The sequence below is a fragment of the Globicephala melas genome, chromosome 1 (genome assembly GCF_963455315.2).
Source record: "Globicephala melas chromosome 1, mGloMel1.2, whole genome shotgun sequence".
NCBI classification, from domain to species: Eukaryota; Metazoa; Chordata; class Mammalia; order Artiodactyla; family Delphinidae; genus Globicephala; species Globicephala melas.
This window is the reverse complement of record NC_083314.1, coordinates 98,366,987-98,381,847: the sequence shown is the minus strand read 5'-3', so window position 1 is coordinate 98,381,847 and position 14,861 is coordinate 98,366,987. Positions and strand designations below refer to the sequence as shown.

The 14,861-nt window shown below is 36.2% G+C and overlaps 1 protein-coding gene across 4 annotated transcripts in view; it reads right to left on the bottom strand.

Moving 5' to 3' along the window:
* The window catches only part of OLFM3 (olfactomedin 3), a 194,576-nt gene that overhangs the window by 33,474 nt on the left and 146,241 nt on the right, over nt 1-14,861 (bottom strand). For all 4 annotated transcript variants that reach the window (XM_060302026.1, XM_030868838.2, XM_060302036.1 and 1 more), the window contains 2 exons: nt 9,541-9,687; nt 3,343-3,498 (listed from right to left, as the gene is read on the bottom strand). In XM_060302026.1, coding sequence (XP_060158009.1) covers nt 3,343-3,489 — 147 coding nt within the window. In that variant the 5' untranslated portion in view covers nt 3,490-3,498; nt 9,541-9,687. The remainder of the gene's footprint in view (nt 1-3,342; nt 3,499-9,540; nt 9,688-14,861) is intronic.

The following is a 14,861-nucleotide window of genomic DNA, read 5'->3' as shown; positions in this document are numbered from 1 at the left end:
TCAGTGTCACAATTTTGGTGGCATTTTATTTCCCCTGAGCTAAAAATTATATATATGTGTGTGTGTGTGTGTGTGTGTGTGTGTGTGTGTGTGTGTGTGTGTGTATATATATATATATATATACATATATATACATATATATATGTATATGAATTTTGGGGTCTTTTCAAAAATTTATAATTCAATTATTGTCAGTCAGTTCTAACTCTGGACACTTGTCAGAGAGCAGTAGAAAGTCCAACTAATATACGTATCGAATATTTAAAAGATTAAAGTAGAATAACACAGATCTGTGCTTACTTATCCTTTCTAGAATTTCATTTTCTACTATGTTGGTCTTATAGCAAAGTGTATACCTAGACTATCTTACCCAACCAAGATTTCTTTATATAAGAATGATAGTCTCAAGTATGATAACGAGAACAAGCTTTTTTATCATAAAGAATATAGAAGACACAACCTACTTAGATTTTTTGATAAGCTGAAAAGGGTGTGCCAGAGGAGGATTTTCTTCCAATTTAAAAGTATTCTTCAATGTTAAACTTACTTTTGGAATGTTCCATTTCTTCTTCTCATATATGGCACCTCAGCAGCTGGAGCAAAATCTGACTCATGATCGGACTTGGTGAATAAATATATTCAACAAGCATATATTGAGCATTTAATTATTATTATTAAATTTAATTCAGAGAGCTAGAGTCTACCTGGAGAGGCAGTATAGCATCGGTATTAGGAGGCTTAACTCGGGAGCTGGACTTTGTAGTTCTGATACGTATTAGATATACGATCCTGGACCAATTGTGTAATTTCTTTGTACATCAGTTTCTTCATGTGAATGATGGGAATAAACACAGTGTCTACCTTATAGGATTGTTGTGAGGATTAGATTAACTAATATATAGTATATTTAAAGTGCTTGGAACTATGTGTTGAATATGTGTAATTCTTCAAGAAAATGATGTTATTATCATGATTGCTATTTGGAGTTTGACTTATACATATAAGTTCAGTATCCACGTGGATTACATGAACTAGGAAAATCAAAATCATCATGTTCTATGGTGCTGCCTAAAAATTAAGTTTTCTTATTGGTGGCTTGGCTTCTGCTAGGCAAACTTATAGAATAGGCAACTTTCTCTTTTTTTTTCCTCTCAGCCTTGTATCTTTTTGTTTCTTTGTCTCCTCTCTTCTCCCATAAGTTCCCATAGATGCACACCCGTCATCATTTGTCACCAACTCTGCCAGCCCTGGTACTTGCAAACTGTCCCTTGGCGTCACAGAGTTCTGTATTGACCATCTGAACTTGAATGATTTTCACTCTGAGCCAGAAACCCCGAGCTTCTCTCCTTCTGTCCCCCTTCCTTTCTGGGAATGCTCCCTATGTGCCATAAGTACCGGCTGATCATTCCTACTTTGTTGATAGCCTCAGCATCACATCAGGCTCACGGTATTGCTCTATCGTCTACACCCTAACCCTGAATATTGAAAATAGACATTGAACATCTTTTGGTTTTCTTGATCTCCTCTGTAATTTAGTATTTTCTGGGGAGGAAAGTGGGCAGTAGTCCAAAACCATTTTCTTGAATATTGCCAAGCCCTGTAGCTCTTTCCCTGAACTTCTCTAAACAAAATTAAGAAAAATTAATAATTCTTCCCTTTGTGCCATTTTGATGTTTATGCCTCTTTTTACTGTCAGATTTTACCTGCCTGTTTGTTAGTTTCTTTCAAAGAAGAGAGATTATGCAGTATATACCCAGCAGAGGGCCCAACACTGCCTTGTACACAGTATGTGCTCAATAAATGTTGGTTAAAATTAATTTATTTGCTTTTCAGCCTTATACTCTTCTGTGTTTACCATTCCCCCATAATTTCTCTATTCTTGTAGTTTACTCATTCTCTTATTTCCAATAATCTTTAAATTTATTTTTATCTTCTAGGCTTTGCTATAATTTGTTATCATTTCTTAACCTTCTGGCTTTGCTTACTTCTCTCTTCAATTCAATCTCATGATTCATCACTTTAGCCCCCTCTCTTGTCAATACCCTGAACTTTCTTACCCTCTTGTCCTTCTGTTGTACCTTTCTGGGAAAACTGTAAAACTGGTTCAGTGCAAGATTGTTTTTGATACCTTTCTACTCAGGCTCCTGAGCACCACTGAAGAAAATTACAAAACCATGCTAATTTCTGCCATATTAAACTGTGTCATGCAGAGACCCTGTTTCATGTCCCTGACTAGCTCCCTGCCAATCATAATTTTGTATGAAAAGCGCTTCTAATGTTTGACCAAGAACTTGGATTCAGGCCCACTCCCTCACCTTTAGCAGTGTATCTCACTTCCTAACTGACAGGGAAAGCAGAGGCTATTATGCTCGTAAAATCACAGTATGTTTTATAAACAATGTGCTATGCCTTTGTAAGGCAGACTATTTCTTTTTAATAGAGGTTCAAATGGCATTATCATAGATTTTATTTTAATCTATGACAGTGTCATACATAGTTAATAAAAATCCACATAGCATGCTTAAAAGCATTGTTTCTCCATTTTCAGTGTTTCTAGATAATTACCAATAAACAGCTTAAAGTCTAAAAAAATACTTTTTTATGGGACTTCCCTGGTGGCGCAGTGGTTAAGAATCCGCCTGCCAATGCAGGGGACACGGGTTCGAGCCGTGGTCTCGGAAAATCCCACATGCCGCGGAGCAACTAAGCCGGTGCACCACAACTACTGAGCCCATGTGCCACAACTACTGAAGCCTGTGCTCCTAGAGCCTATGCTCCACAGGAGAAGACTGCGCACTGCATTGAAGAGTAGCCCCCGCTCGCCGCAACTAGAGAGAGCCCGCGCTCAGCAACGAAGACCCAACGCAGCCAAAAAAATAAATTAAAAAATAAACAAAATAAAATAAATACTTTTTTGTATCAAATTGTGAAACAGCCCTTGTTTATGTGCTGTTAATAATGGTATTATTGCCTCTTTTAATAATTCATATTCTCTGTATTTCTCCTCATATTAGCAAGGCATAAAATCATCAGAAAATCTTTGATAAATTTAATTATTAATTTTCCTAGATTTACCATTGTCATACATATTGAAATGCCTTTAAATCTATCCAGAATCTCCACCTAACTCTAGGAGGATAAGGCTCTTTTTATAACAAGTCTTCTATGCATTCCTACCAGCTAATGGTCAGTTTCAGTGGAGAGATTATCGATGTCCCCAGTGAATTTTGAACCTTGCATATATGGGCCGATGTACAGGTATTTCTAGCTGAGTGCCATGGTGGCTGTCCATCATACTCAGTGTCTCATTTGGACTGACAAGATTGCTGAAGTCAAACCTACTTGAAAATGCTTGGTCATTAGTGTCTTCCGGTCATCTTCAATCTGCCGAAACTTGACCTTCAGCCCTTTCATTTGGGTTTCCATTTTTAGAACATATTGGAAATCTCTCTGAGTTCTCAAGTTTAAGACTTCAATAGACTGAGACATGTTTTGAACCTGTTAAACAAGAACATTGGCATTATTGTCTGTTTACAGGTATATACAATCACTACTGAAGTAGGAAAAATGACATTAACATTAAAAACTGGAAGTGCCAAATCCATAATTGCATTTCCACAGGACATACTTTCAGAAGGCTAATTCTTCATGATAAACATTCAAATAATTTAGCAAAAGAAAACTGTATCTAGGCAGGAAATAATAAAATGGACATTCTAGCATTAGAAATGACTAAATATTAATAAGAATTTGATATATCAGAAAAATAAATTAAAAAAATAGAATATTCATTCCAGGGCTTAGTAAGCTTATCATGGCTCAATCTATTAAATGTTAAGATAAGTTGTTTCTTTAAGTACTGACTGACTTCCTCAGGGTCTGGGATGCTTAGCAATTGTGGATGGTGGTGAAGTGTCCAGCAGATCTAGCATGCATTCATTCCAGTACAGTTACTTCAAGCTGCATCTGAAGTACTCCCAGGGGTGAGGCTGAACTGAGCAAGATGAGTGGTGGTAGCATTGGGATACCTCCTAACTCAGAGACCATACTGTTTAAGAGACTTGGAAAATGGCCACTGCATCAAGTGTTTGGTAGATAGGCAATAAACATATGTTAAGGTGATGGTACCATCCCAAGTTCATTGAGCCCCAGGCTATTTAGAAGTGGGAAATAGGTGACCTATAAAGCATGTAGAAATGAGGAAAGAAAGACTAATTCTTATGGCAGCAGAGTCTGGAAAACAAAGTGAAAGCCTCTAATAGGAGGAAAGCTATTAAATGAGTTGAGGAATAGAATATGACTAAACTAATTTAAAGGATACAATAGAGCTCTATACTTTGGTACTCACAGTATTGTCTACAGAGCAACAACGTTGGCATCACCTGTGAACCTGTCAGAAATGCAGAATCTTGGGGCCCACCCCAGAGGTACTGAGGCAGACTCTTCATTTTATCAAGATTCCCTAAGTGATTCTTATGTTTATACATTTTGAGAAACATTGCTTAACATGGAGGAATATACATGAGAAAAGTAAGTGAGAAAAGCAAATGTAAAGATCTTTATATAATTTGAATCCTTTTATTCTAAATAAAATTCACCTCTCTCCCTCTCTCTTTCTCTCACTATGTCTCACACGTACACACACACACACACAAACACACACTTGAGCACACTTATGTAAAAGAAAGGAGTATATAAGCAAAAAACATGGAGAAAGATATGGAAGGATTAGAAGAATACATATTAGGTGGTTAAAATTAGTTTTCTGGTGGGGGGTGGTGAGGTGTGGGTGAGAGGAGAAGTAATAAATATTGTAGAAAGAGGTCCCTGGTAAATATTGTATATAAATTTTATATGCATAAATGAATACATGAAAGCATGGGCTCAAAAAATGGGATTTCAGATGAGTTTTACTTCATTTCATATATTTTTATGTGTTATTCCATGTATTTTAAAATAAGTATTATTTATGTAACACATAAAAAAGTTATTTTCATTGTAAAACCTTGTGAGTTACAAATAAGGAAGGGATTTGTTCAGAGACAATTTCTGTCATCAGGTAAGTCACAAAGCGAAGTGGACCAGCTAGCTTTAAAGAGCCCGTTGTCAATATATTCCTCAGCATTGGAACATTCAGAAAAGGCAGTGAATTCTGCTGCTTTGGCTTGCCTCAGTTCCTCCACTTGTTTTTTTTTTTTTTTTTTTGTCAGAGAAGGTCACATTTTTATGTTTCTTTTTCTGCTGTCTTGATCCATAGTCCTGTCCTTTATAAACCCTGTCTTTTCGGGACATACTACAGTCTAGCTTATATTAAATCTAATTGTGTAATGTGTGTGAATGGGAAGCAGAAAAGTGGCTGCCCTTCTGTAAACTCATTGAGGTTAGAATCTGTGTCTTATTCATACCTTTTATTCCCAAGACCTTACACAGAACTAGGCGCAGAATAATTGCTCAATAAATATTTATTGGGTAAAATTATCTTAGGCTTCCAACAGTAGTAATATGTAACAAGTATTTTAATATTTTAACAAAAGTATCTTTCTCCTGTCACTGGTTTGGCTATAGTATTACATGACCCTCAAATATTTCTTAATTTACTATCATTCCTACATTCAGAAAGCTTCATTTAAAAAAAACTTTGATGCAGTGCAGAATTACTGAGGCAACATTGAAAGCATGGTAACTGCATCTTGGATGAATGCAATGCTTTCAAAATAATTTTCAACTCCATTATGGTGAAGCATGAATAAAGAAAAGCCATTTGTGTTAAAGAAACTATCTACACATTTAAATATGACATTTGTCTATGAAAACACGCATCTCTGGCATGTCCAATATTTTCCTAGGAATTCTGTGTACTTAGGCAGAATCCATACAATTAGAAAATGATAGGCAAGTGAGAGATCCTGGATAAAGTTAAAACAGCCTCTCTTATTTTGCCTCTAACTTACCCTGTCAATTTAATTTTCAACTTTGTGTTATGTGAAAATGCACTGAGATAATTTTTGCTGAGACTTGATTGTGACCTTCAAGCAGAATCATGTATAATTATAAGAGCTACATTTGGGGTGATGGCTAGAGATGGAGCTGTCTAACTGGGGAGGATGGTTCTGGGCTGCCTTTTGCTTTTCCTGCTGGCTGTACCTAGGACTGTTCAGTTTCCCACTGGTTATGGAGACCCACTGAGAATCAGTTTCCTTGGTGATACTTGAGATTGGATCCCCATGATTACCCTTGTGGGAAGGAGACTCATTCCTCTTTTAGTCTGCTTATCTCTGATGTCCTGCTATTCAGCTGTCTACACATGCCCCTGGGTAGACTGTCTACATAGTGTGGCAAGCTCATTGTTACTCTTCACTGATAATTTTTTGAACTCTTTATTTACCTTGGTTCTTTGTATAAATAAAACGTCTGAGGCCTTTCTGAACTTAAACACAAATTAACTTAGATTTTCACTCTCATTTATAATTAGTGTGGAGGCCACTTGAAAAAAAGAAGCCCTACAGTTCAGTATGCTTGGATAGCGTTGGGATTAACAAAAATAAACAGGGATTTCTTTACTGTAGGTCTTCACAGAACCTTTAGTATTAAACCATGTGACGGAAATCTTCAAGAGTTAAGTATCATGTACCGTGTTTCTTAAAATTATTTTATTGGAGGATGTCATCAGCATCCTATTCCAAAAATCACAGTTTAGGAAATATTGACCTAGACAATGCGGGCCTGTACAGAGATGCTACATAGCTAACAGACAAGCATTTTTTTTAAGTGAAAAATTTTAGTTTGTGTACACTAAGACCTGATGTATTGTGAAACCAATTGTAATTTTTCTAATATTCAGTAGTATAAATACTTATTCAAAATATTTGACAGAGCATCAGTTAAATAAGTGTGGGTACCACCAGTGGCATTTTGAATGACACTGGCATAGTGTTGAGAAAATGCAAAGTTGATCTGGTATGGCTCCACAGTCTACTGGTTGAGTGACATTGATAAGTATTTTAGCCTCAAAAAACACGTTTCCTTTTATGTATACTTAGAAGGGCAACAACCTCTGCTATAAGGTTTGAATGGAGCAGATACAATACAATAGATGGGAACTATTGTTATTAATATTATTCTCAATAAGAATATTCCCTTACTGTAGAATAAATCAATCCTTTAGTTAATAATGAAATGGGCTGCTTAACGGTCACGCTCCTATTTGCCATCTGGTACCTTGGATATTTGTAAAACTATAGAGAAGCCAGCAAGGGACTGGCTCAGTCTGCATAAGGAATGCTGCTTTCAGATGTTTTTTTCTTTGGGTCAGTGCAGCAAACCAGTGCTACTTACTTCCTTCAGGCCACTCTAAATAGTACACACAATTTATTATTCCTCTGTTTCCATAACACTACCAAATGGTGAATTTGATTAATCTAACCTGTGGTGACCTTGATTTTGTTAATAAATTTTGTTTTTTTGTCATTTAGGTATTGATGCATTTTTTTAAAACATCTTTATTGGAGTATAACTGCTTTACATTGTTGTGTTAGTTGCTGCTGTATAACAAAGTGAATCAGCTATACATATACATATATCCCCATATCTCTCCCTCTTGCGTCTCCCTCCCACCCTCCCTATCCCACCCCTCTAGGTGGTCAGAGTGCACCGAGCTGATCTCCCTGTGATATACAGCTGCATTTTTAAAGGTGTGATTTTCTAGAATTTCGTTAAAATGGTAAACAAATTGCCTATTGGATGGTATGGTCATATAAACTTCAATGATTGCTTCAATCAATCCCCTTAGTTGTACTTTTCATACCTTATTCATCCTTTACTAATTCCTGGTTTTATCATAGCTCTGGAATACATTTCCCTCTGGACATGAAGAGAATAATATCCACTTTCTGACATTCATAGTTCATTTGAATTTTTCAGCTGATTTTTGAAGAAATGTCCAAGTCTATGTGTGGGTGTGTGTATGCAATGCTGTACTGAAAATAGTAACAGAAATAAGATTATCGAGTCTAAGAAAATGTTTCTCATCATAGTTGATGTAGAAAGAAGATATTTTTGCATAGAAAAGAAGATGGAGTAAAAAGTTAGTAATCTGAGAGGAAATACAAGTTAATAGAAAAGGAAAATTGGATTTAAAAGATGAAATCTTTTTACCAACATAATTAATTTCCCTAATAACCAAACAATATTAAACTATATGTTTGAACTTTTTCATAGATATAAAGAAAATCTATGAAGAGAAGAATAATCGTAGTTCATATGTCATGAACAGTTTTAACAGTTGAGAGGCACGTTAGCTGGGGTCATTAACTTGAATGACAGTTACATTTGCTCTGTTTAGGGGACAGATATTGAAGGAGCAGGGAAGACTGGATCTTTTTAAAAAAGAGACTTAAGAAGAGAGAGCAAACAGGTGATGATGACTCCAAGGGTAAGGGCAGAAAAAGCAGACTAATCTCTGTATGAAAATATGAAAAAAAAAGTCTTCTTAAAATCTTAGGGCATCGTTATACTTCCAAGTAATGTACACTGAGGAAAGTTATTTTAATTATATGGCAGTGGAAGAGAATTACTGTAGCTAGACTTAAAATTGCATAAACTAGGGATGTCTGTATTAACAAATTCAGTGCTTTCATTTTTCTAGCTTCTCTTAATTTTCTGTTAAAGCTTCCTATTCAGTGCTATAATTGTGTAGATGATCATGGAAAGGATATTGCACAGAGCGAATTGTTGAGCATGATATCATCTAAAAACACATACTACCTAATTTATCTTATTATCCCTGAAGATATTTAAAATTCAAATATGTTGTCATCCTTCCATCACTCTGGCCACCCCAGCTGTCCAACTATATTCAGAGGCCAACACAGTGGAAGTGTGAATGAGGAAAATTGAAAGAACCATTCATTGTTTTTTTTTTCCTCCCTAAACTAAACATAAATAACCTTTCATGAGATGACTTTCATCTGTGAAAGAGAATAAATCAAGGGCATTCTGCATTTGATTGTTATGGATCCAGCTTAAGTAAATTATATGGAGAGAATGCTATTGAATGAAATTGAAGAACTTAATGTTCAAAGGAATGACTTAGAAAATGATGTTAAATACTTGGAATTATTCATTATCTGTCCAGATAGCTTGCATATTGTATGCCATTATTTTAACTTCTCTGCAGGATTGTTAATGAGATCGAAAAGTATGAGCTCAAAGAGCCTAGTGTGATCCTGAAAGTTGAGGCTGAATTTCTGTCATTGAAATAACATTTCATACTATTTTCTTCTTAAGGAGAGATAGACTAGATATTAAGAAATATGACAGAAAACCAGTCTTAAGGCAAGATTGGGAAAAGTAAAAGTCATATAAATAGAACAACAGCAGGAATCTTGAGGTACTACTTTAAAGGAAGGGGAAAGCATTTATTTGAGAAGGGGTACAAAAATTGGAAGAACCCTCCTCACCATTACCTGCTTTCCCATAATTTCTTTTTCAAAGAATAGTATATTTCAATAAAAATATTCACAGGGGACAGAGGACACCTACCTTTTCCAGCAGCTGGCGAAGCTGCCTGCTTTTGGCATCCCGGGAGCACAGGTTTTGTTCTGGAGCAACCACTGTGCAAATGCATCGTCCATCAGGATCCTGTGCTGAGCTGTATACCTGCCACCCTTCTTTGGGACTAATCTGAGTCTGAGGAAATCAATAGCACAAAACACAGAAAACACAGACAAAGAGAGAAAGAGTGTGGGTTTGTATAATTGTAAGCAAAGCATGTTATTTTTTGATATTTAAAGTTTGTGATTTTATTCTCTAAAGTTAAAAAGAAAGAGATTAAATAATTCACATAGGCAGCACAGCTTCGTTCAGTTATACCTTCCTTTTCAGTGCTCAGAAGGAGAATCTTTTTCTTTTGATTCCATATTATTAACTATTTATTGATCCTACACCACTTCCTAATGCTTTCTGTCATATTTGGACAATTTAATGCAGCTTTAGAAGTATCCACTAAATATTCAATACTTAGTCACATATCACCAATCTTTCTACACAGGCTCTGTTAGTTTGTCTTCCTCAACAGTAAGTGGTAATTAGTAGTATGTATTTTTCTGATTATTACTCATGTGTGATATTCTGAAGCAAAGTCCTCTCCCAGAGAGCTTCCCATGTATTGAAGGGTCAATACCTGGGAAGGTATCACATGAGAATATAGGGTAAAAGTAATTATTAGACCAGCATTGTTTTGCAAAGGATATAGAGTCTCAGAAGAGTTAAAGATAGTATTTTCGCATAGGCCACCGAACTGATCTTCCTAAATTACTTTTGTGCACTTGTCACCCAAACTCCCTAGAACCCTATCTTAAAGTGACATTCCTGTTCTCCTGCAGTCTGCCTCCTATTTATGTTTCTAGTTTTTCTGTATCTTCCTATAAGAAACTTCTTTCCAACCAGATTGGTCTTTTTGTGTCCTGAAAGCGTGCAACCTTGTTTCACATCTTTGTATGTTACTCATTTTGTTCTCCTACTTGGAATACCTCTCTTACAAACCTTCAATTTACTCAGTCCTCATGGTTTCAACCTCTTCTGAAGGATTGTCTGTGTTATTCTTTAGGCACTTAATGTGTATTTTCTAGTATTATTATCTGTCTTTCATATGTCTTTTTCAATAATTAGTCCATATCCAGCTACAGGATATATTGGCTACTTCCTATCTGCCATATCAAGTACATTCTATCAAGTACAAAAATAAGTAACTTATTTTTTGTCTAGTTATTTTTCAGAAGAACTCTGCTTTGAGCATACATTCTTCACTATGCAATCAGAAGCTGTTGTGGATGTCTTAATGCATATCCCAGAGAGACACTCATTCATTATTCCAGGTGCTGAGAGTGTCAGTGGCTTGACTCTCAACTGAGTTCTCTTTGGGGTTTGCTGAGGCTGAAGAATGCTGCCTGCTCAAGGTCAGACCCTATTACACGGGATAGCTCACATCCATTGACTTGCTGATGCATGGGTACAAAGAACGATGCTAAGAAGTAGGAATAATTATTATTCCCATTTCACAGAAGAGAAAATTAGTTAACTTGCCTAAGAATGCACAGTTTGTATATAGTAGAGCTATGTATGAAGCCAGAGCAGTACTGTCCAGTAGAATGAGAGCCATGTGTAAAATTTTCTAGTAGGCAGGTTTAAAACAGTAAAAAGAAACAAGTGAAATTACTTTTAATAATATATTTTATTTAACCCAGTATATCCAAAATATTATCATTTCAGCATGTACTCAACATAAAAATTATTCATGAAATACTTTACATTGCTTTTTTCTCCTTTTTTGTACACTCTTTGAAATTGAGTGTGCATTTTACACTTATAGCACACCTCAACTTGGACCAGCCACATCCCAAGTGCCCAATAGCCACAGTGCCCTCCTTATTGGACTGTATAGCTGTAGAATCTTGCTTTTAATTCCAGTGCTATGGCCATATTAATATGATGCTGAACATCCAGATAATCGTTCTTAAAGGTCAATCATATGGATATTGGAAAACCTACATGACAGGTGTTACATAGACAGACCATCCAGTTTGCATCTGAGTTTCTTTTTCCTGTGGAAATATCAGATAAACCAGTGGGCCTCCTAGCTAAGCTCTGACTAACTTCTGCAGCTGGGATCTGAAATTCTTCAGTCTTTGTCCTTCCCTCTATGGTTTCCAGGGAATCAGCAGATAAGGAGATATTTCTTATATTATCAGGAGAAGAGGGAGATGAATTTTGTCTAGAAAAGAAGGTCTTTAATGACTCAGGCTGGAGGGGCTGGAACAAGGAAGGATGAAAGAAAGGCTGAGATGGGGCTAGGAACATGGAGGTGAATGGTGCCCAGCAGAGAACTATTTTGCACAATGCCCAGTGTTACTGGGCTGGTCTGTTTGCCTTTAGACTGGAGCACTTTGCCTGGTAGGAAGCAGATTCTTAAAAGGACTAAACCAGCCTGACCACTCTCTACAGAGCTGCCATAGTCTGTGGCGTCTTCTGTCTTGTAATTTGCGGCAGAACAGATTTAGTCTCCTACTTATTCTCTCCCAGGCCCTAGCTCATCACATACCATCAACCAACACATGGATTTTTTCCTTTCAAGGGCTTTAGAGAAAATTACTGTAGGGTGCTTATAGGCATTCCAACAACAATCATGGGGAAGCTATAAATTATAAACTCACAAAATTCTAAAAGACGGCACAGTCCTTGTCCTTAGTCTGTAATGAAAAGGAAATGGTGCCAAACCTATCTTTTAGTCTCCTTTTTCAGATAGCTCATAGAAGTGTCCTATGCTGCCTTTTATTTCTGAGTTATTGGATTCATTATCATTTCTTTCTTTTGATTCCCCTTACTCCTTCTTTCTAGCATTTATGCCTGACTATGATTGGGACAGAAAAATGTACTTAGAATTATATATTGTTAGAATCAGATAAGATCGTAAAGATAATCTTTTTATACTAAAGAAGAAAAAATGCAAAGAGATCATCTACAGAATAGAGATAGGTACAGCTTAGCAGAGTAGTTTCAATGATGTAATTAAAGGTTTAAGCTGAGTAACAGTATGGAACGAATATATCTCGACATAGGCTCTACAGTTTCAACTAGGCTTTTCCTGACATTGGACACAAATCTCAAATATGTCAGAAAATTAAGGCTTCTCACTAGAATAAATTTAGCTTTTGTATAAAGGAGCAGGGACCACCCAATTATAATATTAAAATATCTTTAACAGCAGTGCAAATACTGATTATTAAACCTGGCATCATTAATATTGATGTTCACTTGCCAGGTGTTTGGCTAACTAGTAAAGAGCTTATAATGTCAGGGCAGGGTGTCAGTTGCTCTCTGGAATGAGGGAAGCAGAAAAGGTGAATAGGGTTTGATGTTCATTTAGCATTCTTCCTGAAGTGTCAGCTTAATAAAAGTAGACTCCGGTTTTGTTTGTACTTTCAATTGTCTTCTTGTAAGAATTATTGAAAAGAGCCATGGCTTTATCTACTACAGAGTTAGTCTGAATGATCTCAACTATAACAAGTTACCTCTCTGGCAAGAAAAAGGTAACTCAAAAGAGAAAAAAGCTAGTATAAAAGATGAGTGCTTGACAGTTGTGTGGGTTTGATAGAGACTTCTGTGTCAGGTTTAGTGATAAAATAAAGGAAGCTTTATGAGCGTCTCTAGTGTTCTCTTTTATGGCACCCATATTGGCATTGAAAAGAGGATAAAAATAAAACCAGCTAAGACTTCAGGTGGAAAGAAATATTTAGATGGATTTTGGATACCAATGAGAAAAGATCTGCTCTCATTTTAACTTAAAAGAGCAGTTACTTAGGTGTCAATAAAACTCATATAATAGTAATAGCAAACATTTATGGTGCTCTAGCCATTAGTTGGCAGTTCACATACATTACTGCCTTTGAATATCACAGTAACTCTATGAACCAGGTGATGTTATTCTGCCCATTTTATAGGTGAGGAAACTGAGACTTAGAGACAGTAAGGAACTTGCTCAAGGTCTTGTAGGAGGTAATCAGCAGAGCTGAGATTTGCACTTGCACAGTCTGATATCAGAGCTTGAAAGTTTAACCCCCATACTGCACTACCAGTTATCTGAAATTCCCTTTTATATATGATGAAGATAATTCTGATAGCATTTTCTGAACTACCGTGAAGCTGACTACTTGGACCTGGAGGGTGCATTTGGTTTATTGCTATCCAAAGCATTGCTGATCACAGTGGTTACTGATGCAGTTCTCTTTGAACCTTTTGTGTTAATTAGAAGAACTAAATGAACTATTTAGCAGTTTTTAATATTACAAAACTCATGAAATATTTAAGCATGCTCTAAATAGGAGAATTAAAGTGATAATTTTAACAATTGGATTTCAAGTTTGGATTTTTTGCTTACAATTTAATTACAGAGCTATGCTTTATAAATACAAAGCTACTGTGTGAGAAATCTCTCAGAACGTCAGGGGCTTTGAACAGGAAAGAAAGATCCTGAAGACTGAGGTTAAAAATAAAAATTAAAAAAATATCTTGCATTTCAGCATGGTTTTCTTTTTATAAAACCCCTTCTCTTGTATTAGTCTCACTTCTTTTGAACAAACTACCCTTTGAAATAGACATTATCTTATTTACGAGGAAACTGAAACGCAAAGAACTGAAGCAGTGTTTTCCGAAGTCACCCGTTTAGTAAATGTTATATATGGGACTTATACCAATTTTCTCCAGTGTTCAGATCAGAGCTCTTTATGTTCATCCTTTGCAGGTAGATTGCAGATAGATGGCCTATGTCCATTCACCAATAGTTGAAAAAACTTCGCTTTAGAGGAGATGCACCCAGCGAGGGCATTATCCAAACAATGTGGAAACAAGTAACAGTTGAGACTCCAAAGGAATAATTAGCAGTAAAGGCTTGGCGAGACACAAGTGGAGGGACAGGCAAAGGGACAGAATTCTGATTCTTTGAAGAGGACAGAATCAACTGGTTGAACATTGCTAGGTCTTATGTTTATGCTGAATGTCTGGGAATTTCATAAAAGTACAGACTGAGGCAAAGAAGAATAAGGGGTCAAGCTACTGAAAGGGGTGTACAAGGTAGGGGAAAATAAAGCAGAAAAAAATCCATTTACTAAAACCTATTCAATTTAGAGTAGGAGATACCTGATGATTTAGAGGAGATACCTGGTGAAAAGTCCTTATAAATTATCTGTCTGAGGATAGGTTTGGTCTCAGAGAATGAAATGTGGTTTAGTATGCTAATGACTTTAGTTGTGAAGAGAAGAAGGGCAGGAATGATAGAGATGTTGACAGACCACACTAAAAGAAGCTGT